The sequence below is a fragment of the Monomorium pharaonis genome, chromosome 10 (genome assembly GCF_013373865.1).
Source record: "Monomorium pharaonis isolate MP-MQ-018 chromosome 10, ASM1337386v2, whole genome shotgun sequence".
Taxonomy (NCBI): Eukaryota; Metazoa; Arthropoda; class Insecta; order Hymenoptera; family Formicidae; genus Monomorium; species Monomorium pharaonis.
In genome coordinates this window covers 2415004-2437740 of record NC_050476.1, presented here as the reverse complement: position 1 = coordinate 2437740, position 22737 = coordinate 2415004, and the positions used below count along the sequence as shown (strand labels likewise).

General features: G+C 41.2%; 1 protein-coding gene and 1 long non-coding RNA gene across 2 annotated transcripts in view; both read right to left on the bottom strand.

The window, feature by feature from the left end:
- Positions 1–9395, bottom strand: part of LOC118647790 — a 35079-nt gene extending 25684 nt beyond the window's left edge. Inside the window, exon 1 of the long non-coding RNA XR_004964927.1 lies at positions 123–9395. This is a non-coding gene — a long non-coding RNA (uncharacterized LOC118647790). The remainder of the gene's footprint in view (positions 1–122) is intronic.
- The window catches only part of LOC105836505, a 322523-nt gene that overhangs the window by 205518 nt on the left and 94268 nt on the right, over positions 1–22737 (bottom strand). The window contains exon 3 of the mRNA XM_036293301.1: positions 18095–18157. Within this exon, the coding sequence (XP_036149194.1) occupies positions 18095–18157 (63 nt within the window). The remainder of the gene's footprint in view (positions 1–18094; positions 18158–22737) is intronic.

Genomic DNA, 22737 nt, shown 5'->3' with positions numbered 1-22737 from the left:
TATACACGCAGCAGTTCTCAATAATTAATATTTAAAAAAAATTGTTGCGCACGTGACGTGATTATCGACAATTAATTCTACGTAAACGTAACGAAAGATAAAACAATAAATAATAAACTTACCCCATGGTTGCTCCGCTGTCGCCCGATGCTTCCCAGAACCTCCGCTTCCTCTCGGGTTTCACGGTTTCCTGTTGTCCCTTCATGGCACTCGTTCACTACTCACTTGCGAAAACGCAAAAAGACTCGCGAATCACGCACTGATGACAACAGACACGATGGGTATTGCCCAAAACGGATACGATGTGACGTTGTAACAAGCTAAACTCGTCGCGCTGTGAACGAAGAAAAACACGTACAACCTAACCTAACCTAACCTCTGTTATACACACGCAGTTCGCTTGAACTATCGATACCGTACTCGAATTATTTACAGGATCAGACGATTCGCGCGTTCGCACTCGCTTTCGTAATCCGAAAAAGTATCGTTTCAACTTCGTTCAATACCCTCGTCGCGATCACGTTTCAAGAAACAGTAACAACTGCTGTATCCGTCGTCGGCCTCGAGCTTCGCCATCGCGCGACTGTAAACAAGATCACCGCGTAAACGCAAGTGTACGTCGCCCGCTACTATGAAATACTTAACATATCGCGAATAAATCGCGGACGATAATAGCACGGGCAAACAGCAGTCACTCGCTCGTACGGGCGCTTTAGGGTTATGTTCCAACGAGAGTTTAATGTCGCGTCGCACAGAGGCGGCTCGAGTCTCTTTTCCATGGACTAACGCGACTTAAACTTACCCAGAGACAAAGCGAACGTAACGACCCGCTGTACCTCACACTATGAAATATACATAACGTATGACAAATAAATCGCACGGACAGTGAAAGCGAGTTAACGCGCGGATCGTCGCCACCCGCCCGCGCCGGTCGATCGACTGAAGTGCCACTTGAAGTCAGGCACTCGAGTAAAGTCGCGATATATCGGTCGTACCAGCGATCTCGTTCGCGGGACTCGCGTCACGTTCGAAATGTATCTACGCGAACTGGCAGTAACGTTAACCATTCGTGAGGAATTACCGTTCGCATTTCTCGCGGACGATATACTTGTCGCAACGTCTTACGTTTCGAGAGATAATGATGATGCAGCGGCATACGCGGCTACCTCACGGCTCGAGTATCAACGACCGAATGGCAGCGCGGTGTCCTTGTTTACACTACCGCTCGCCGTACGCCGCCCACTGTGGCCATCGCCGCTAACGCGAGTTTCAAACAATTTACCGTCCGCGAAAATACTTAACGTGAGGACAGCGACAATGTGTTGTTTATTATCTGTTACGTATCGGATTAATTTCAAAGAATGTATTATCGCCCCGTGAAATACGCTTGTTTTATTAAAGAACTTGCGTTATTTGCTTGCGTCTTTACTTCGATTAAAGAAGTAAATACGCTTATCATTTTGAACAATCAAAAATCTTTTGCAGATAATTTTAATAGAGAAAATCAAGAATCAGGAAAGTGAAATTAAAGTCACTGCAAACGGACTGTACACACTTATTTCATTGTCCTTATTAGATTTCTTTCGCCTTGTGAAAAGTATGTACTGTAAATTATCTGAATTAAGTGAATATTATTTAATTCAAATATTTCATAAAGTTTATATATCCGCAAATTCATCGTAAATTTATCATAAGTAAATTTATCCAAAATACATTCCAAATCCTTATAGTAATTTAATATTTCAAACACAAAATTAAGTAAAAATAAAAATTCAATTTCATACATAAGATATTTTACAATTACTTTGATCGTTTCTTTTATAGCAATTATATATTAAATTTGATATTTTTTAGTTCTAGATGAATTATCTAGCACACGTTCAAAATAGCCCTGACAACATCACAACGAATGGAACAGATGCACTCTACTGAGTCATTGGTGACATTCTCAGCGTGCCAATTTCCTTTTTATCCTCGAATACGCGACAATCGACGCGCGTAGCAGTAATTATGCACCAACGGCGGGTCGCGCCGCGGCGAGCGGAAATTCTCGTTGATGTAACGGTCGAATAAATCCGAATAAAGTTTTGGCCGCCGTTCAAAAATAGACACTGATTTATGCACCGAACGGTATATTATTACGAGGGATACAGTCACCGCTATGCCTACGAGACAATCTCGCGCCGGTGCCAATTCGCAGACCGCCAGCGTTTTAGAATCACACTTAAAATTCGTGATCGATTGGACTGCGCGAGCACAAAGTACTCGGTAGAAAATTATTTCCTCTTTACGCAAGTGTTACGCGACGACGCATCGTTTTGCAATTCCGTCTGCTTTACTTCCTTCACAGCATATACAAATGTAAATAAACGCTCGCGAGTATCGTATATACGTGTACGAGTATTCGCAATGATTAGTACATCATGTGTTACGACTTCTCCCTGCATCTCGTCGTTATATTTCATTGTTTCTTGCTCTATGCGCCGTTTGCCAAGGGACTTGGCAACACGGTTTTCTCTGTTTCTCTCTCTCTCTCTTTCTCTTTTTCTCGTGAGATATTACGGCGTTTCTCTGCGACGCGATCAACGGCGTGATTTATCATGAGGCAGCTACTTGCGGGTTAATAACGTCACCCGCGACGAAGACGAACTCGCAGTCGTGGCTGCAGACGTTTCGCGCTTTCGAAAAATCTCGGAGAAATTCACCACCGCCATCGGGATTCCGTAGCCGTGATTTACATTTCATTTAACGAAGATCGATGCGTACAGAGAGCGGTAAAACATACCTCATTCTTGTCCGCCATCACACCCGAGAGATGCGATGAGTTAATAGTTTCGTGAAGCAAAATTAATTAAAATACAGAAAATACGGCGTAATTTTATTCTGTCATTTAATTAATCCAAGGTAAAATAAATGAAAAGTATATATGCAAATAATTATTGAACAAAATTAAAGTCTAACGTCTCATCTTCCCAAAGTCAAATTTAACTCTTTAGCCAAGAGATACTTTTCCGCGTGATCACCTTTTTAATTAACATCTTCACTAAAACATTTCGCGCCTCTAGAATCAAACAATAAGTAGTCCAAGTTACGAATTATTTCACTTGCTAATTTAGATCGTGTACACCAGTTGTCACGACACGCTCCGTCTGTTCTCGCCCGTTCATATCGTGTGAACGCGATGATAGAGCGTAAACAGACGCAGCGCGGAGGCGCGTCGTGCACAAATGCGGCCGTGGAAACGTGATACGCGTTACACGTGGTCGCATCACGCGTGGGCGAAATAGCGGAATGTTCGCGCGTCGACTCCTCGCGTTTTCTGCTCCTTCCTCAGCGCTCCTTTCTGCACCCGCGTTCTCTCCCACGATCCTAAACGAATCCGAGGCACTCGATGGCATCAAACAAATTTGCAATTCACCATCGATCTCCGTCTTCAGATCAGACTCTTTCCGGTCCAAATGTCAATTCTAGCGCGATACTAGATACAAACTCGCTTGTCCCGAAATAGGTGAGCTCGGTCCTCGAGGACGAAAGCCGAGCAGCACGGGATTGCCGCGGGATGTAAATCGCTGATTACAAATTAAAATCGGCCCTCGAGCCGGGCTCAAAGGTGACGGGGCGACGGAAGAGGGCGCGCGACCACGGGCGCCTATTTCATTTTAGAAAATTTAAATTCAAATCCAGCAAAATGTACGAAACGCCGCTTCCAATCCTTATGTGTTTGTGTAATATATATTTATACGTCTCATATAGATATATATGTATAGGCAAGTTATGTACATGGCTTCGGTGGCGTGGCGTTGGCAGTGGCGGTGTACGACCGCGGAAAAAATCATAAAGTACACGAAATGCAAAATGCAAATGCCGTGCGACATTCACGAAAATGGGTAAAAAAAAAAAAGAAAAAAATTGTACGAGATGTATATCCTGCGCGAAACGCGCAATGCATCGGAAACCCGCGCCATGTTACTTCCCTAGTTACATCCCCCTACTTTCTATCCGCTATTTTCTAGCTTCTCTTTTTTTTCCGTTAATAACAGACGCGTGTGTGCACGCACGCGTTGAATTACGCGTACGGCTGATAACCGGAATCTAGATTTCATTACTATAAAGCTCTCACTCTGCATGCGGACTTCGTCGTTTACACTAATGCAGCCACAGGCACTAAATGTAGCGACCATACGGACGTATTTCTCTTTTAGCGAAAAAAATAATGTAAATATATATATACAATCGACAAGGCTTAAATTATTTAATTAACGATACGTTGTATACAAGGCAACAAAATAATCGCTTTGTTACTCTATCAAAATTGCAATGTTGTTACAATGTCGGAGTTACATTGCGTTAATTCCGTGTGAATTACAACATTGTAATTTTACAACTCAAGTTGTATATATGTACGTTACGGTTCCTCAGAGTTAAACGCAACTTTGCCAAAACAACGTTGTAATTTTAACTTAAAGCCCCAGTACGCTTAATTCTGGAAGACCGTAAATCCATCAAAATTATTACACTAACAATAGAGCCAAGTGTCGTAATCCTATATCACGACGAACTCGCGGACCGCGCGAGACGCGCGCTTCCATCATCGAAGACATAGTCCGGATCGGACTGATACACTCTCGCAGATACGCGACATTGTTCCGTAGAATTCGAGACACGTGGCAGTCGTAATCGCCGCAGATGCGACAAACAGAAAGTGACTTATCGTGTCGGACGATCGTGAAAATGCACAAGAACATAACGCGCGAAACGACCGGCATTTGCGGCATCAGCCAGATTCGAGGTTTAACGAAGCTTTCGCGTTGAAATCTCGCCACGGTTAACGTAGCGCGTAACATAGCACGCGCCGTGAATCTGCGTCCATGTTCAAATTTTATAAGGTATGACACGATAAGATACTTCATGTCTGATTTTCTTTTTTTAATTAATAATGTAGTTACTATATAAAATCATGCTTTTCAATCTGTTAAAATTTCCAATAATAAAGAAATTGTAATTTTATAATTATAATAATATATTATTATATAGACACATACGTATAGATTTATTACTACAAAAACATGACCATTTGTTTTTCCTCATATTCTTATTTATCGGTGCACTTTACTTCAGGTTACAAACAAAAATGGAATCAAGCGAGAACTTGTTTAGTGCAATAACTTCTTTATTTATTGCAGCATTTGGGAAGAGGGCAGCTAAACCGTAATGCGGTTTTCACATTGAAATCGTTCTCGAGCTGGCATAACACGTGACAGCGTGGTAGTAAAACATTTCGCGGTATCGCGTTTAAGCTCGGCGAGGTAAAGCGTGGCGCGCTACGTAATTTCGCATTAATTCGCGGGTACACCGCGATAGGAATAATTTTATCGGATGCAGCTATGTACTAACCGGAAGAGATAATGTCTGTAAATTAGTAATATTAATCAACAACTTGAAGTACAATTTCTCTTGACCTATATATCCTTGATGTGACTAATATAACTGGCGTTAGTATCCTGTATGTTTAATTCGAGAAGTTCTGTCTCAAGAATTTATTAAAAAATTATTTTTTAATTAAGAAAGCGCTAGAAGATAAGTAGTAAATAGCTGTTGCATATCATGAGAATTGTTGAAATGAAATGAACAAACGTATTATCCAAACACTTGCGATTATTCTCAATGTACATTTTACAATTCTACAATTATACTAATTGCAATCACATTGACTTTTTACTAAAGATCGACGAGCGACAACGTATCTTGGCAAGAAAACACTTGGCAACGGCATTGAATACCAAGAATATATTATAACTGAATCTTTGTAACGTAGACTGTCACAAATCTCAATGATATCTTGTTTTAAACTCGGCAAATTAAAATTTTAAAATAATTTTACTCATTTCGGAGAAAACTAATTATATTTTTTTTTATAAATCATCAAGATACTGTCAGGAATAATTGATCAAATGAAATAAGACAAATATAATATAACTATACCGCATACAAAATATTAATCAAGGTCCTAATCTAAAATCTTCTAAATTAAACAAAACATTTCTATCTATCTCTCTCTCCCTCTCTCTTCACGTTAATATATAACTAATTTATTCTATTTTTTCCACCGCAAGAATCATGCGGCGGATAAAGATAGAGAAATTTCCCAAATGCCACGTTGATACCGCGTTGAAACCAATTTCCATAATCCAATTTCCGACATACGATTTCCATGCTCCTAACATATTAACTGTTCTTTCCGTGAGTTAGACGAGTTTTCGAATTTTATATTTTACGCGCAAAATATAATTACCTGTTTTACATTTTCATCCACGAAAGATAATTACCCATTTTACATTTTACATCCGCAAAATACATATATATACGCGTTTTGCAATTTTCATTTGCAAAATACATTTACATATTTTATCTTCCTTTCCGTAAACTGTATTTACATATTATGAAAAGGCATGTGTATTATGTATCTTTTCGTAACTACATGATACAAGTTTCGAATGCAAACAACACGCGTTGAATTTCAGCCTTGACAGCATATAGGGACGAATCTCTGAATGGAAGAAGAAAAGGCAGGGAAAGGGGGTGGGGCGAGAAAAGAAAGTCGGCGCGGACGGAAAGAGCTCTCGCAAATTCGAACCATATGGAAGATCGTAAAAGGGCGACGACTCCGGTCGCCCCTGCGCGATTCGGCAAATGGATATTACTGACTGGGTCTTATGCCCTGCTAGCTGTCAGTAGTCGACGTTCGTGTACAAACAGAGGGAAACGAGACAGGGAGGAAACGAGCAGCGAGGGCGAGTGGCAAAGAGAAGAGCGGTACGAGGGGTACGAGAGGCGAGGTTAATGGAGTGGAAACAAATTTAAAAATTCCCCCTGCAGGGGTGACTCCCCCGTGCGGTTGTGTGTAGAGCTCCGTGCAGCAACCCGCGGATATGCGCGCCCGCAGGTAACTGTAAATGCAAGTTACGGCGAGGTAACTATGTATTTACGGACCTGTGTATACGCGAGAAACAAACAAGCCGGGTGTTTCATACACACGTAGACTTCCGTCTCTCGCCGGTTTCTCTCGTGGAACACGGTATCGCCTTGTCTTCGTTTCGCCGCGCAAACAATCTTCCGGCATGAGCGTTACTGCGCGATAACGACGACGACGACGACGACGACGACGACGACGACGACAACGCCGTTGCCCGAGAAAATTGCATTCGTAAGTATTATCGCGCGCACACGCAACGTGTTTTCGGAGGTGGATCGTAATAAGCCGCCAGTGTCGAGACGCAAACCGGAAATGCGATGTCGGTTCCAAGGAACGACAGCGAACGTGCGGTAACAACGACACAAAATTGCATTGTGCATTTGCATGACATCGGATGGGTTATCGTATCGGGGATTTCATCCTGGAACAATTCCACGACGGAAATAAATCTAGATAATGAAAGAAATGATTTGTTGACTCCAACAATTCGAAGCAAAAAAAAATTGATCTTCCTTTTTTGCTTAAAGTATATTATAAATTAATAATTTACGGATCTCTAATAATTTACAGATAAAAAAACTTGTACTTTTAATATTTTTCTGTAAATACTATAGTATGCAATTTGAAAGTTTTTAAGTACTCGGAAAGTATGACTTTCATCAAAAGCTGCTTCTTCCCTTGCAAGAAAATCAGAGGCAGAATATTTTAAAGCTTCATTATAACGTAATTCCAACAATCCTCGCATTCCACAAATACTCGGTTCCTAGAAGAATCTACCGAATGTTTATAAGGTACGATAAAAACGCACTGTTTGCTCGCTGAAAATGTACAAATGACGCGACCGAAATTCGTTTCCAGTTACAGTCGTCGCGCCGAAGAAATTCTCAGACAAAAGGGAGGGCGAATATGGTGAGAGTAAGAGGGGGGAGGAGGAGAGAGAGGAATCATTCTCCATCACGAAGGGGGAAAGGATTATGCCATCGAGCTTCATTCTGTCGCGGGAAGACAAATGGAAGATGGAGAAAATGGAGCTCGCGCGAAGGGATGTAGAGAGGCAGGATGAATAGTCGTCGATCGGTAGCGAGAGAGCAGTGCATCGCGCGTCCTCGCGGCCATGCCAGCTTTAATATAAAACGATTTTACGAGCCGAATAAAAAGGCCATTAATCGCTTCCGATTGAACCGTCGCAAAGGTAGGCAGATGATGTATAGGGCGGTCCGCGGCTTAAACGTGCAATAAAAGACTAGCGGGGGCGTCGGCGACAGGTCACGGTCTATCGTCGTTGCCTCTATATTGCGATTATATATTATCGTCATTCTGAGAGCGATCGACAAGGGACCACCGAAATACATATGGTAACGAATCTCGAGGAAAGAACATGCTACGGAAACATTATGTCGACGATGACGCTTAATCCCTGAATGTCTAACTATAATTCTCGTTTCACTATCAATGTTTTAAAAATTCGTCTCTTTAAGTTTTTTTTTACTAAACTAAATTATAGAAGAGAAAATTTTCACGATTATTATTGAATAAAATAGAAATTGAACTAAAAAAATTTTAATTTTTGATTACGTTTGGAGGTTCTGTTTGTTTTAGCGCACTGCGCGCAAAGTTTTAAACAATCAAAGAGATTTCTCGGTTTGCCATATGTTTAGACTGTAGTATATAGCGTACATAAAGTGCCGCCAGTGCTATTTTTAATATTTAAGATATTATGATAGATCTCTCTCATCTCAAGATCATCCTTACTCCCCGTCCGTATGCATAAGTTAAACATCGTATCTGGGGCAGACCCGCATCAAAGGAAAACGGTGTTTTATCGGCGCGATAAAACGCGACGTGGCCGCATGCGGAAGTGGTTCTCGAAGCAGAAAAGGTACGATCGTGCGCTGACCAGACAGAGCGGAGTCAAGGGAACGACATTGTAGGTCCCGGCAGGCAGGCACGGCCGGGAAGCACGTTACGCGCCAAAATGGATAAGACTTGGAAAAGCACAACGGTTGTTTTGGTCGAGGTTATTTTCCGGATGGACGATCTCGTCGACCCAGTGTACTTCGGGGAAACACTACCCTCTCGCTTAAGAAGACGTTACGTCAGCCCCCTACGGTAGGTTGTGCGGGTCGTACGGAGACGACATCGCGCGTTTATTAGACAAATATGTCTGGTCTTATCCCACGATTACTATTTGGATAAAATACAGGCGCCGTTTGTGCGCACTATGTGTTACTTCCAGCAAAATTTAAGGTAAACGATAGCGAAGCTATTTTGTCAGAAAACGTAGGCGAAATCTCTTTTACTAGATTACAATCTCTTTTATTCAGTTAAATAATAGATACTGTACGCTGAAAAGAGAAAATAAAATTACATAAATAATATGTGTAAAAATTACACAATTTATAGTGGAATATATAACATTTTTTAAAATTTCTATCTCTATTTCTGTACATATATATACTTTTATATCAGACGGAAAATTATATTTGCACAATTAGAAATAAAAATGTTTAAAAGTTTTTATCTATTTCTACTGTAAATTGTGTAATTTTACAAATATTATATTTATATTTTACATTTTTTATAGTAAATATACTACTATCTCTTGATAAAAAATCTACTCAATAAAATGAAATAAATTTCAGCAAGCAATTAAGTAAAATTTTAAATAAAAATTTTAAAAAGTAATTTTTTTCACGACTAAAATATAATACTCACATCGCGTGTTTTCATCCCCCAGGTCCAGAATTTACCCAGTGATATCGTATAACTCGAAATAAGAATCGGGTGGGTGGACTAGCGCTTGACTGATCGCGGGAATGACGAAAGAGAAAACGCCACGTGTTCTCCGTGTGATGGTGTAATGACAGATCGTGGTGATATAAGTGGTGGAGCGAAACGATCCAGGGACGAGATCCCGACAATCGCACACACTCATTCCAGTTAAGAGAGTTGCCTCGATGGAATCAACCATCACGCACAACGTCATCACCACACATTTTGCGAGTTTAAGTTCCCTCATCGACGTTCGTCGATTCGGTTCGTCACGGTCTCACGACGACACGCGATATTCCGATCCAACGCAGTCGATGATATCATATGGTATATTAAGACGTTATTGACGCGCCAGTGTTTTCCGCGAGTGCATCGTCGCGAATCAGACGTTGCGTACAATTCTGTTTGCCTTTGGGTTACGCAACATTGTCGTGATGCCGACGGCATGCACGTTACACTCGGCACCGTATACGTTCATAAGAGACACTCAAGCTTCAAAGGAGAAGCACTTATCTTCCTTGAAAATAAAACAAGAATGTTCGAAAAGATACACATACGGAGAAATCTACTTTTACGTAACCATCGTGAGAAAAAATATTACCTTGTATTTGAAATTATTATTGTCGCTTTCTCCACTTTGTTCAAGTCAAATCTAATAATATTCAATTCTTCGCGTAATATAATTAAAGAAATTTGTGGAAAAATTTATACGCGCAGTGTCTTTGTATAATAAATCTACCAAGTGTCGACATAAAAAAGTTCGAACATACAATTTTATAGCAAATCTTACAGTGTTACATATATTTACGTCAACGACGTAATCAAATTGTTCAGTTTCTTCACTACAACCACAAACGAAATAATAATACTCAACTATGATTTATTACCGAGCGTCATGTTCTGTTCCATTAAGAGCGCAAGTCGGTAGACTGTATGAACAATTAACAGCGGTGTAATCGGCGATAAGAGTCACGCACGCACGAAAGCACGCACGCAATCAGGCGGATGACACAGCCTTGGAAGAGCAGTGGACAACCGTTTAACGTCGTGTGTAGCCCACGCACTCGTGTATTTCGGTACACGCGTTTGTTGAACGAGCATTAGTCACCCGATATAGAGAGAGAAAGAGAAGGAAAGAGAGAGAGAGAGAGAAAGAGAGAGAGAGAGAGAGAGAGAGAGAGAGAGAGAGAGAGAGAGAGAGAGAGAGAGAGAGAGAAAAAGAGAGGTCTCTCCGCTTTTACATCGGTGACGGCGGAATGAAAAAATAGATGGCAATATCCATCTCGGCCGGTTTCTTTCACTCGCGCGACACGCGGGACGTTGCCAATGATGGAGGGAATTTTTTCGCGCGCGCCACGCGGAAAGTTATCGATGTCTCGCACCCATACGTGTTTTCTCTTTACGTCCGCTCTTTCGGCGCGATTAACGACGCGCGGCAGCTGTCGACAATCGCTGGAACGGCCGACCTTGTGATGTCCGCGCGAATATACGGACAGTTAAAATTGCGACGGAAAGTTAGATGAGCGCGCGGCTGCGAACGTCGGTTTTAACCCGCGTGACGACGATCGAAGCGGCTTGAGGATATTACGTACCTGCGCTTCTCGGAAGTGACATCGTCATTCTATAAAAGACGCGAGGGATAATTTAACGTGCGCTAAATGCACGAGCGGTAAAAAATGACAGGTGGAAAATGCAGCATTATAACTTAACCAAGTACAACGTGAATCTCCAATAAAACCCTTAAAGCCGGTCGTGCCTTTTTCTCGCTAATTTCTCATGTGATTTACGTTAACATTCAATATTCAAAAGTACTCTGAAAACATTTGGACAGCGCTACGAAAGTTCGGATTGGCTTTTAGATTTTTGTTATCCCGTTAATCCGGCAGTAAAGGTGCTTTTACACTCCAGCGGCAAGAAAATGTGAGCTTAGTACGATAATTTTCCTTACTGATCGAGAATTCGTTCCATTTTTTCATCCCTCTTCATTAAAAAAAAAAATGTAAATTTATATAAATAATGATCTCTAATAAATTATAATTGCTTATGCGAAAAAATGAAGTGACTATTCTCGAGTTACATATCCATATGTTCTGCGTTCCTTGTTTAAAGAAGGGCGCTTCTCGTTATGGTCATTCGCTTTTCGATTCCATCGAGAGGTTCCGGCGCGTTTCACTTCACCGAAGTGCTCAGTATCCATGTTCCGGTCCTCCCCGCGACGCGACGCGTCGTCGGGCAACAAAGTCGACGGCATTAGCCAGGTGCGTCCGTTCCGGTCGAGATAATAAATCCCGCTGTTCCGAATTCGCGACGTCGAGGAATAGCCCCCTCCCCCCCCCCCTTCCCGCATCCTCTCTCGCGCTCGTTGCACAAGAAAGCGACGTCGGGGACGTAGTTCACTTCCCGGACCTCTACCCGGCTCTCCTCCTGCGCGCGCGGAGTTCGACGGGATAATATAGAGGCGGAGGGAGATTTGCCCTCTCCCGAACGAATCTTGCAGCACCTGGGTCCGTCCCTCGAGACTGCCGGCGGTCGATTTCGCGAGCGCGGGAGGCGGAATCGACGGTGATCTATCTAACTGCCTTGTTGTCCACGTACACAGAACCAACCATTTACGATGTCGTTGTCTCGCGCATCCCCGAATAATTTACAAGTCCGATACACCGGGTTTTTCTTCGAAGCACAATTGTTTTCGCAATTTTAGAAACCGAGATGCATCCCGGTTGTCCCCCCTTAAATCACGACGGCCATTCCGCACCGTAAAATCTAAGTATTTAATCTACGATGTGTTGTGTTTACTATTCCCTTTTTTTACACGTTAAAAATATTCTAATTTTTAATCTAATTTTCAAAAATAATATAGAGAGAAATCAATTATGCTACCTAATGCCAAACATTTGAGAACATTTCGTCGAATTTATAAGCGTAATTATTTAAAAAAAAAAAGATTAATCGCATTTCTTTTTTGAAGTCCCTTTGAAGATATCGTCGACATAAAGTCAATTCGTGAAGCTCGTCCGAAAAAAGAGGTCGGGAAGAGCGACGTGGCGTGTCAGGCAGTGTCGCGTCACGTCACTTCACGTTATGTTTCGTCACGTCATTTCAGAAAATATAGCGCGGTGATTCTCGTCCGTGGAAATGGATATTTAGCGGAACGAAACAGCGCGTACGACCTGACCGAGTTCCCTCCGTCCCATTAATCGTACGCGTTTTCACGCAATAATGATCTAATATATTGCAGCTGACGAAAAGCAAAACGTCGCGATCAATCATCCGATCTATATATCACGCGTCGTTAAAGTTTGCACAAGAATTCGAGTTAAAATTTTTATCTTTTTCTTAAAGAAATTTGATATTGGTCTCCCCCCCCCTCTCTCTCTAACTGGACATTTATAAAGTGCAATTTTTACGCAAACTACGCAAATTTGTCGTTGCTACATTTGCGTGTATCGTGCACTTTGAATTTCGGGATCGATCGAAGCACGCGAAATGCGTTCCTTCCTCTCTCCCTGTGCGACTTTCTCACGACGCAAATTCAGAATAACCTCGGAAAATGCAACGTCTCCAGGAGTGCACTCTGAATATAATATAACTCCCCCCCCCCCCGGCGGAGAAGCTTTTCTCCTACTCCGCCGAACCGACATCTGACTTCTCGTGTATCACAAAAGAGAGAACTGCACCGGAAGCCCCCGTGTGTGCTGGTGAGGCTCGCGGGCAGATTTCCGTGTGGCGTTTGAAGTGGTCCGGAATCCCGTTCCAACAGTCGGTTTCGGCCCCGCGTAAAGTTAAGCACGATATATGCAGAATGCACCGGATTTATAAACGGCCACACGGCTACTTGCAAATACGTGTAATGTTCTCAAGCTTAACCCCGTATTCGCCTGCATAAGATCTATTTCCTTACAACGCACTATCCACGGTTCTTTTCTAATTTGAAAGTCATATCAATTTGAAAATTAGAATATCGATCGTATGTTGCATAATTTCATATCGCTAAATATAAAAAAAATCCAACGCAAAAAACGTGATAAAATCACAGGTTTCGATAATATTCATAGAATAAAATATATACGATAAGAAAATAAGTTGTTCAATTCCATCATCCATCGAGATTGTCAACATATGTAAAAATTTCTCAGTTTTACTGCGATTTTTCTGCACTTTTCCGTTTTACTTTTATTATACATTTTTATTTTTATTTCTTGTATAATTTTTAAATTTAAATTTACTTTTGTAATTTTAATCATTACGAGTCAAACAAATAGTGTTGCACGTGACGTTAAGCCAAGGATATATGAACAACGAGAACAAGAAGAGTAAATGGAGACTGGAAACGAATGAGATACAATGTACATCATCCGTGAAGACCATTCCGACATACATCTCCGCAATTATAGGATAATTTCCCGTAATTCCGTAATTAGTATTTCTTGCTACTCCATCCGTGTGTGTGTCAACAAACTAAAGGAAAGCTTGTTACAAGCTGACATAGATATACCTTTATTCTACGCCTGCGGTGATGTACGCTCGGATGCTTTTCAGGGGGTAGTATACAGTGATTCAGCTGATGCACATTATGCACCCAGTGCGCATCTCCTGCACGGCTAGCAAAGCTCGACCAACGACATCGCCGCTGATGCGCGACGGCAGCTTGCGTAACGCACACGCACGCCGCAACGCCACGCCGGCTGACCCACATGCGTGGTCTTTATTTAAACTGGTTTCCTCCTCGGCGTCCTTTAGACCCGACTTTCGTCTGTGCTCCGGTCGCCGGGTCACTGGATTCGGGCGCGTCATTTTCCGCGAGACTGCAGCTCGAGAAAGGGTCGGGCTTTTACATATTTGGAAACGAGTCGTAAAAAAACAATTCACTTGGTCTCAAAATGACGTTGTACAGAAAAATTAATGTTTTCCTTTTCTGTAATATTGTCATTATTTTTCATAATTTTCCGAAATTTTTCTCTCAAAGATTTAAGAAAACAATTTATCATAAATATTATAATATTCTTTACGATAAGGTGTATATTCTTATTACTTTACTCGTAATATACTTCGACAGAAGTATATCGCTTCTTATAATAATATATGACGTTAAAAAAAAAACGATGGAAATAATTGCGGAATCATCTCTTCGCGTAGGCAAAGTTCAAATTTGTTCACGGTAGACTTATGGAACCGCGAAAATTTCCATTGCAAATGCCCGTCGACTTTGATACCGAAGGGAATAACGAGCTCCCGAGACGAGCGTTTTTTAAGCATCAACGCGATCCCGCCTCGTCGAATATTCTTGTTTCTCAAACGTATGTAAAGTTTGAATAATATAACACAGAGAAGGCGAAGAGGTAGCGCGCAAAAAAGAGCAATACGGAATAAAAATGCACCATTACGTTTCCATCGATCCCGCCACTTTCACATCGATGTCGTACGGGCTCCGAGATCTTTTTACAGTAAAAATAACAACACAAAGCAATTATAATTTATAGTTATAAATATATAATGTACATTTTATGTAAATCATTCGCGTTATGGAACAATAAAAACGTTCTATTTAATAGATTGAAAATATCAATCGCAATTGTATATATTTCTTCACCCTTCACATCCTTCTTACACATATATTGTGAATTATATTTTTAGAATCACGGCATTATCTTAGTTCATCAAGAGCTCTTTTTATTATACGCAACAGGTAATTATGAAGAGCACTATCGACAAATTTTAATAACTAATGTTGATTAGCACTTGTCTCGCGACGACTTGTTCTGATTAGCATGTATATCATTTATGATAGTTCAAACGCAGAACTGATACTCCTCTCAATTACGTTCGCGTAATACTACGGATATACTCAGACAACATCGTAATACGAGCGTGCGTATCCGATTTCACATCTCCTAATCGAACGAAGGTTGCGAGCGTTGCTTTATTTCTAGCTGTTTGCACACCATCATAAGACAACCTGCTTTTATATCATGAGGTGGATAGTAATTCAATTCTGGAAAAAAATGAGAAAAAAAACTTCCTTTTCGTCGGGTCACTCATTCACACACTCATTCGCCCAGAATTTCATCCCGCATTGCGAAACGCGTATAATAGGACGATTGCCAAATAACTTTGCGACCACTGGATATCGCGATCATTTATCGCGTCAAACGCTACGATTTCGGTACTAAGCTTGGATGGATATCCTATCGAGTTGTAAGAAATTTTTAAAATATCGCGCAAATAACACATGAAAGACGGAAATTCGCAATGTTGAATATTCTGCTTTCGATAAAATGATTATTTATTCTACTTTCGTTTGTAGCATTTTTTCACCCACTTTCTCTCTTATTAGAATATCATTTTTAACATTTTGTCGTCAGCTAGTTTTCGTTAAATACGGATATCCTTGGCACTCGTACAAGGGACATTTACGAAAGAACGCAAATTCGCTACATAATCTTCGCGAGTAATCAACGCGCGTACTCCCGCGGGATTCGGTGCTGCTATAACCGATATACTGTTGTCGCGACAGTGCAGCGGGTCGTAGAGACAAGTTCGTAACCAGCGGGGGTTGTTCTCTCCCGAGAAGACGCGACACGAATTCTCGGGATTCTGCCGCGATGCACGCGCGGCGTACCGGGTCGTATTCCCAAATCGATCGCGACGGCGATGGCGAACGAGGGAAAAGGGGAAGCGGAAGAAGAAGCATCCGGCTGAATTCCATCTATCCGGCTCTCACCTCGCTCCGAACAAGTGCACGAATTCCGTGGGGGTGGCCGAAAACTATGAATACACCTTGCATCGCGTCGCATTCGTGTACAATTCCCGAGAGGGGAAGCAGCATTGACTCTCCTCCTACATTGGGAATCGTCGTCTCTCTCGCGTGTCTCACCTTTCACCAATCCGAGTCGCATCGTTATCATGCAATGGTGATTTTCCACGATTCATAATGCAACACATCCGAATGTCAGATGTCGGCAAGGCTCATGCCTAACTCCAGAGGAAGAGAAGAATGAACAGGGCGCGCTCGATTAGAGAAAAGAGGTTTGATTCATTGCGCTCGTGATGCGGTACGAATATAAATCATCGGACTGAATTGTAAGAAAGAAATGAGATGAACTGTCGCTTCATCTGACGAAACCGCGATTAACCTCATCCATCCAGTAAAATAATATCCCACGTTCAAAAGTAGTCTAAATTATTACAAGCTAATATTTGGAATGATTTTCATTTTCATTATTTTTCTTACTCTAATATTCTCTCTCTTTTCTATAGTATCGAATCTTTTAGAAGCTCCGTCTGGCGGAATAATTTTACGAAGGACGCACACAAGAATATTAAATTTCGTCGTCTACATTTCAGAGCTAAAAATTTAATTTAGTTTTAAAGGATCATTCCCTCGAGATTTCTACATTCCTATAGGTATATCAGCTTACACGTAAAAAGCTCCTTTGTGATAAAAATTATATGCTAAGGCTATACTAATTTGTTCAGAACTAATACATATATATGTATGATAATATATAGCAGTACGGGTAAATCCTGTTCAACGAACCCGACGGTAATGCATAGGGATTAACGAACTGCCGTCTGACCGAAGGATGAGCATCCCTCGTCCCTTAATCATAACAATACCAAATGTTACTCGATGATAACTGTATTAGGGCCGATAAAATACTATGCCTGCCACCCTCTGACTTCCCCGCTTGTTTGCCGAGCCGAAACGTCCCGCCGCGCAAACATTCGCACAGACGGCCGTACAAGCCGCTATCTTCTTTCCCCCAGGAAACTACGATCGCGTGAGTGGCATTACGGGATTATTAGCGGACGGAAATTCCGCAGGCGTCTGTTCCTATATACCGGTAGCAGTCGCCTACATATTTGATGAACAACGGCTGTACAACGAGGCGCGCGCGTTGCCATCACTCTTTCTCGTTTCCCCTATGATTTGTCACGTGAGTGAAACTATTTCAGAATCGATATTTCAGCACGAGCGTCGAGAATATCTTTTCTCTGAACAACTTTCCGTCCTGATTTACGCTGTTTCTCTTATACTAGATCACAATTGACAACTTGTTGCGATGAGAAACTCAAATGTGCACAGTAACACGCTTAATAGAGCAAAAATGATAATTGAATTAGCAGAAAGTTTTCTTTATGTTAAAAAAGAAATATGTTCTGCTTCCTTGGCCACACATAACTTAGCCAAATACGGTCGTGGTTATTAACGCAAATTATCGGCAAATTATTATTCGGTTTGCATAATTTAAAACAGACGAAACCAGTTAATGTAATATCGAGTTATTAAACGAAGCGATACTGTGCGCATTGCTTTTATCGTCGCGTATTAATTTAACGTTGGCTCACCGAGTTAATGGCTGTCATGCTGCTAACTCGACCTGGATCTGTGTCCACTAGCCCGCTGTCACTCTGTAACAGAAACAGGAAGATAGCAATTAGAGGAAGGGAAAGATCAATAATTTCTCTGCTACTATTATTTGTGCTCGAACTAAATTTCGTATCAAATCACTGTTGCACAGTGAAGCGCATTTATATTCGTAGAGGAGGGAAAAAAAATTATTCAAAGAAATTGTTTTTTTACGTCGCCGTTTACGTCATTTTCAAATAAAAAGGTGAATAATTTCAAAATGCAAAATTTTGCGGAGCACATTGTTAATAATTTCGGAAATGCAATATTGTGGAAAGTGAACAGCATTCATATGAAAATCATTCGCACTGCGGAATCCCAACGTACGTAAAAGCCGAGTGCACTCTATCATTCGCTATGAAATTTTCTGTAATCACTCGCCGCTAGAATCAGGTTTCGAATATATGCTGTTTTTCCATGTTATTGCTTCACGATGAATTAATCAAAATCAAGTTTCACATTTAAGCAGATATAAAGTGTGTGTATTCAAAAATTTAAAAAAAATATATATTAACGTTACATAAATTCATCTCTTTGTCCAAATATTTTAGCACGTCTCTTTTCCGTGTTACAAATGTAAATAAATTCTTACGCGGGTGCAAAAATATCTCGAATTTCATTCGTCAGCGTAGCTCGAATTACACGAAGTACCGCGGAAACGCGATATCGAAGCGGATATGAAATACTTCAAACAAACGTTTTCTCGTCTCGTCAGAGCTCTCGAAGGCTTTACGGCAGCATTTTTCCTCGTCGGTCAACGCGCTAAACATTCTTTGCACACTCCGCATATCGCATTTTATGAATATCTGTTTCTTTCGCTCGCTATAGCGTCCGGCGGCGGCGTTTCAATCTCGCGAAGCTCGCCAGCGAAGCGCGCGCTTGCCCGGATTCGTTCGTGAATTTTTATTCCGTCCGATATAACCGTCCGAACCTGCCATCGGTCACTCCCGATAGGTCTGGATGGCGGGGGATCCGGGATTATCGAGACGGAAATTCTCCGGGAAGGAAATGACGGCGAGTCGTTCGGGCGTGTCGGACGAGGGAGGAGGCATACGTTGACGACGACGACGACGACGACGACGATGACGTCGAGAAAAACCGAGAACTCGGCCTCGTAGAGGGTGCAGCGAAGAAATAGTACAAAGGATAGGGGCGGCGATAGTGGTGGCGGCTGCGGAACCGAGACGAAAGAGCCGACGTGCAAATGTCGTTCTGAACTTTGATCGTAAAACAGCGGCAGACTTCCCGGGTAGGTGGAGCATCCGTCTTGAACCGCTGCCAAATCGGTTAAGCGCGAATAAATTTCCGTGTCAAACTTCGTATGAACGAAGGAGTCGACGGTTCCTGCGTTGTCGGGCAAGGTTGGACCTGTGCTGACGGAAATGGAACGGAGGGCTCTAATGTCTAAGCGGACGAAAGAGTGCGTGAAGCTAAGAAAGACATATGTTCCCATCAATATCAGCTTATAATATCAATTGTATAATGTATAAAGATGCAATATTAATGCGATACTATAATGTCTTTTTAACGATTATACGCTTAGCAAAAAAAATTAATGTCTTCAGTAAAAGCTAATTTTAGTTGAGGCATTTTAATAACAACTTAACTTTTTCGTTATGTACATCTTACGAGTTGATTAAAACCTAATATTTTATTAAAGTTTTATCAATTATCTTCTCATATAAAGTGTTATCATTCATTCAAGCTTATTGTTAAAAAAACTTTCTAATAATTTAAACAATGACGATAACGACACTTTATAAAAGCGCAATGTAAATGCCTTTCATTACTCATTAATTTATAATTATTATTTTCTCAATTACTTTGTACAGAACGTGCGTCGCTTTCGTAAACCAACCGGCCATGTAATAAACGGTAATAAAAACCAAAAGCGCAGCATAGTGAGAAATTTCCCTCGAGTCATTCCATTTCGAATAAAAGCTCAACTTACATATTGTTCTAACGAGCGGAGAGCTCGCGTATAATGAATAAACAGCAAACGCGGGCCAGAGTTTCACGCTACGCCATTACGCGCCAACGTTGCAAAACGCGTAGCAAAAAGACGTACGTAACTGTCAGTTTGTCTAACAGAGGCAAACGAAGGGTAACCGAGGCATGACGAAGATGTAAAGGTGTCGTCCCGAGATGCCCGAGGAATACAAAGTCGCGGACCGTAGGTCGGCGGCTAAAACGAAACGGCGAAAAGTCATAAAACGTATTATGACCGCCTCATAATTTACGGCGAAGCGACCCGCGCGAAATCGCCGTCGACTTTCCACCACTGGATTTATGACACAGCGGCGAAGCAATGTGCATGCACATTGTTTCAGGTATGCAGTTCCGTGCCGAGCGACGACGAGAACCTACGATAATCAATTATTGAAATAGTGTTTGAGTGAAAAAAAAAAAAAAAAGATCGCTTTCATCAAATCTATTTTTCCCTTCTGTCAACTTTGAAACCACATAACATTATTTAAAAAGAAAAAAGGAACGAGGATTTAATTAATTTCAGTAATACATTCAAAACATTGCGGTAAAAATATCGCAGAATAAATACATAAGAGCAAACACACAAGATGTTAATTGCATCACGTAATAATCTCTTACTCACTTTTTATCATTCATAACATTTGTATAACGTAATTCGCGATGATGATGCAGGTTTTAATCAGATCTTCTATATTCGCCAATTTACTTAAACTTCATTTATCAACGAGAAATTTCGTATATTTTTATAAACGCGAGGGGTTAATGTTCTCGGCAAGCGAGGCGCACGGATCAGTGCGCGAACACTTTAATTTCGACGTTATTTGGAAGGATCGATTCGACAACGATCCGTCTGCAATCCTGCGGTCAGGCGGATTATGCAGCGTCACGAGGCGGAATGAGGATCCTAGAGCACGTCAACGCATGTCGTGCGACATGCAGCGAACGCGAAAGGTCGTCAGAGCTTCATTACGCTCTAGCTCGACAGCCGAGAGGGTCAAAGTTAGGCGAATGTTATTAACGTTCTACCTAAATCCCTCGGCTGTCCTCCGAAACGGCAGCATCGAGTACAGAAATGGCCACGATATGTGAGTTAGGCTAACGGAAGACGATTGGAACGCGAGGCGTTCCCTTGCCGTCCTGAGTTTACGGATATCCGTATATCGGCATATCCGCAGGTCACCGCGACGTTTGATAATCTAAAAATTTCGCCGTTGGCAATCTAAATATTTTGAACGGATGTTCCATCATTAATAAAAGCGTAACATATACACGCCGTAATGTAATACATCAATAAGCAATGAAATGTAACTCGCGGGATATATTTGGCAATGATGTATAAAAAATGGCAATGATTAATTTAGATCATCTATCCGGCACGTACATCCGTAACTACACGGGGAGTCTGAATTAATCGCCACATTCGCGAAATGCGAATCATTCCGGATTGCTGCAAATGAATATCGGGTAACGCCGCGCAAATCTCGTTCGTGGTATATCCAATATTCGGAAATCGCGTTTTCCGGGTACGGGATTATATAAAGCAAACATTGTAGCATTCAATATTGCACAACACTCCAACACACGGAATAAAAAGCGCTGTTAGACCGTTACGTTCATCGTTGGTTTTAATGAACAACTAAGTTCATAAAAAATATCAACGAATAAAACATGTAGAAATTAGTACAAGCATTACTAACTCAATCGCCATGATTGCACGAGCGGGCTCGGGTTCGTTTATGCAACGAGCTCCGGGGTCGGAACAGATATTTCCAATGGAAAGAAACGGGGAACGTGAAGAGCGAACTATTGCCGGCGACCATTTTTCAATATTAAGGAGGCTTTAGGGATGATTTAAATAAGCTTGGGAAAGCTCGGCGGTACGCGACCTGAAAAGTCGGACTTGTTCGATTTATGAGAAGACGCCGGAGACAGCTTAGAGTCTCTCTTTGCGCGCTCGCATTTAAACCTCGTCCTACCTCCGCGCTGTTTCTCTTTGCTACTTCGCCTTGTACCACCTCGTCTCTCCTCGTTTTTATCGCCCTCCGGATCGCAGATGCGAAATCGTAAAAAAACGAAGTTTATATATTGATGTAAGGCTAATCAAGATTGTTCGGATAAGGAAGTACGACTTCGTTCGATTCACGTAATCCGTTCGTTCGACAAGTACAATATAAAAATACTTTCTGTAAAATAATACATACTTTCTGTAATATACTGTAGTATACATGTATATATACCGGCTTAATTAAAATAAATAAATTTAGATTATACACGAAAAAATTGTCAATTATACTGACGAGATTATCCAAACACTGATGAAACATTCTACTCATAGATATTTTCGTTTAAATCATATCCATTCAAATTCCCTCTATTTTTTAAATAAAATTTATAAAATATGTGTTAAAATTATAACAAACTTTACTAGAAAAAAAATATTTATGAATAAAGAACATGTTTTACATTTCACGAATAAATCTTTATCAATTACTGTCAATCGTAGCTGGAAATGCTTTTATAAGAGAACAACCAAAGAAATATCTTTCGCTAAATCGATCAACGTATATAGCACCTTGAAAATCATGGGAGGTGA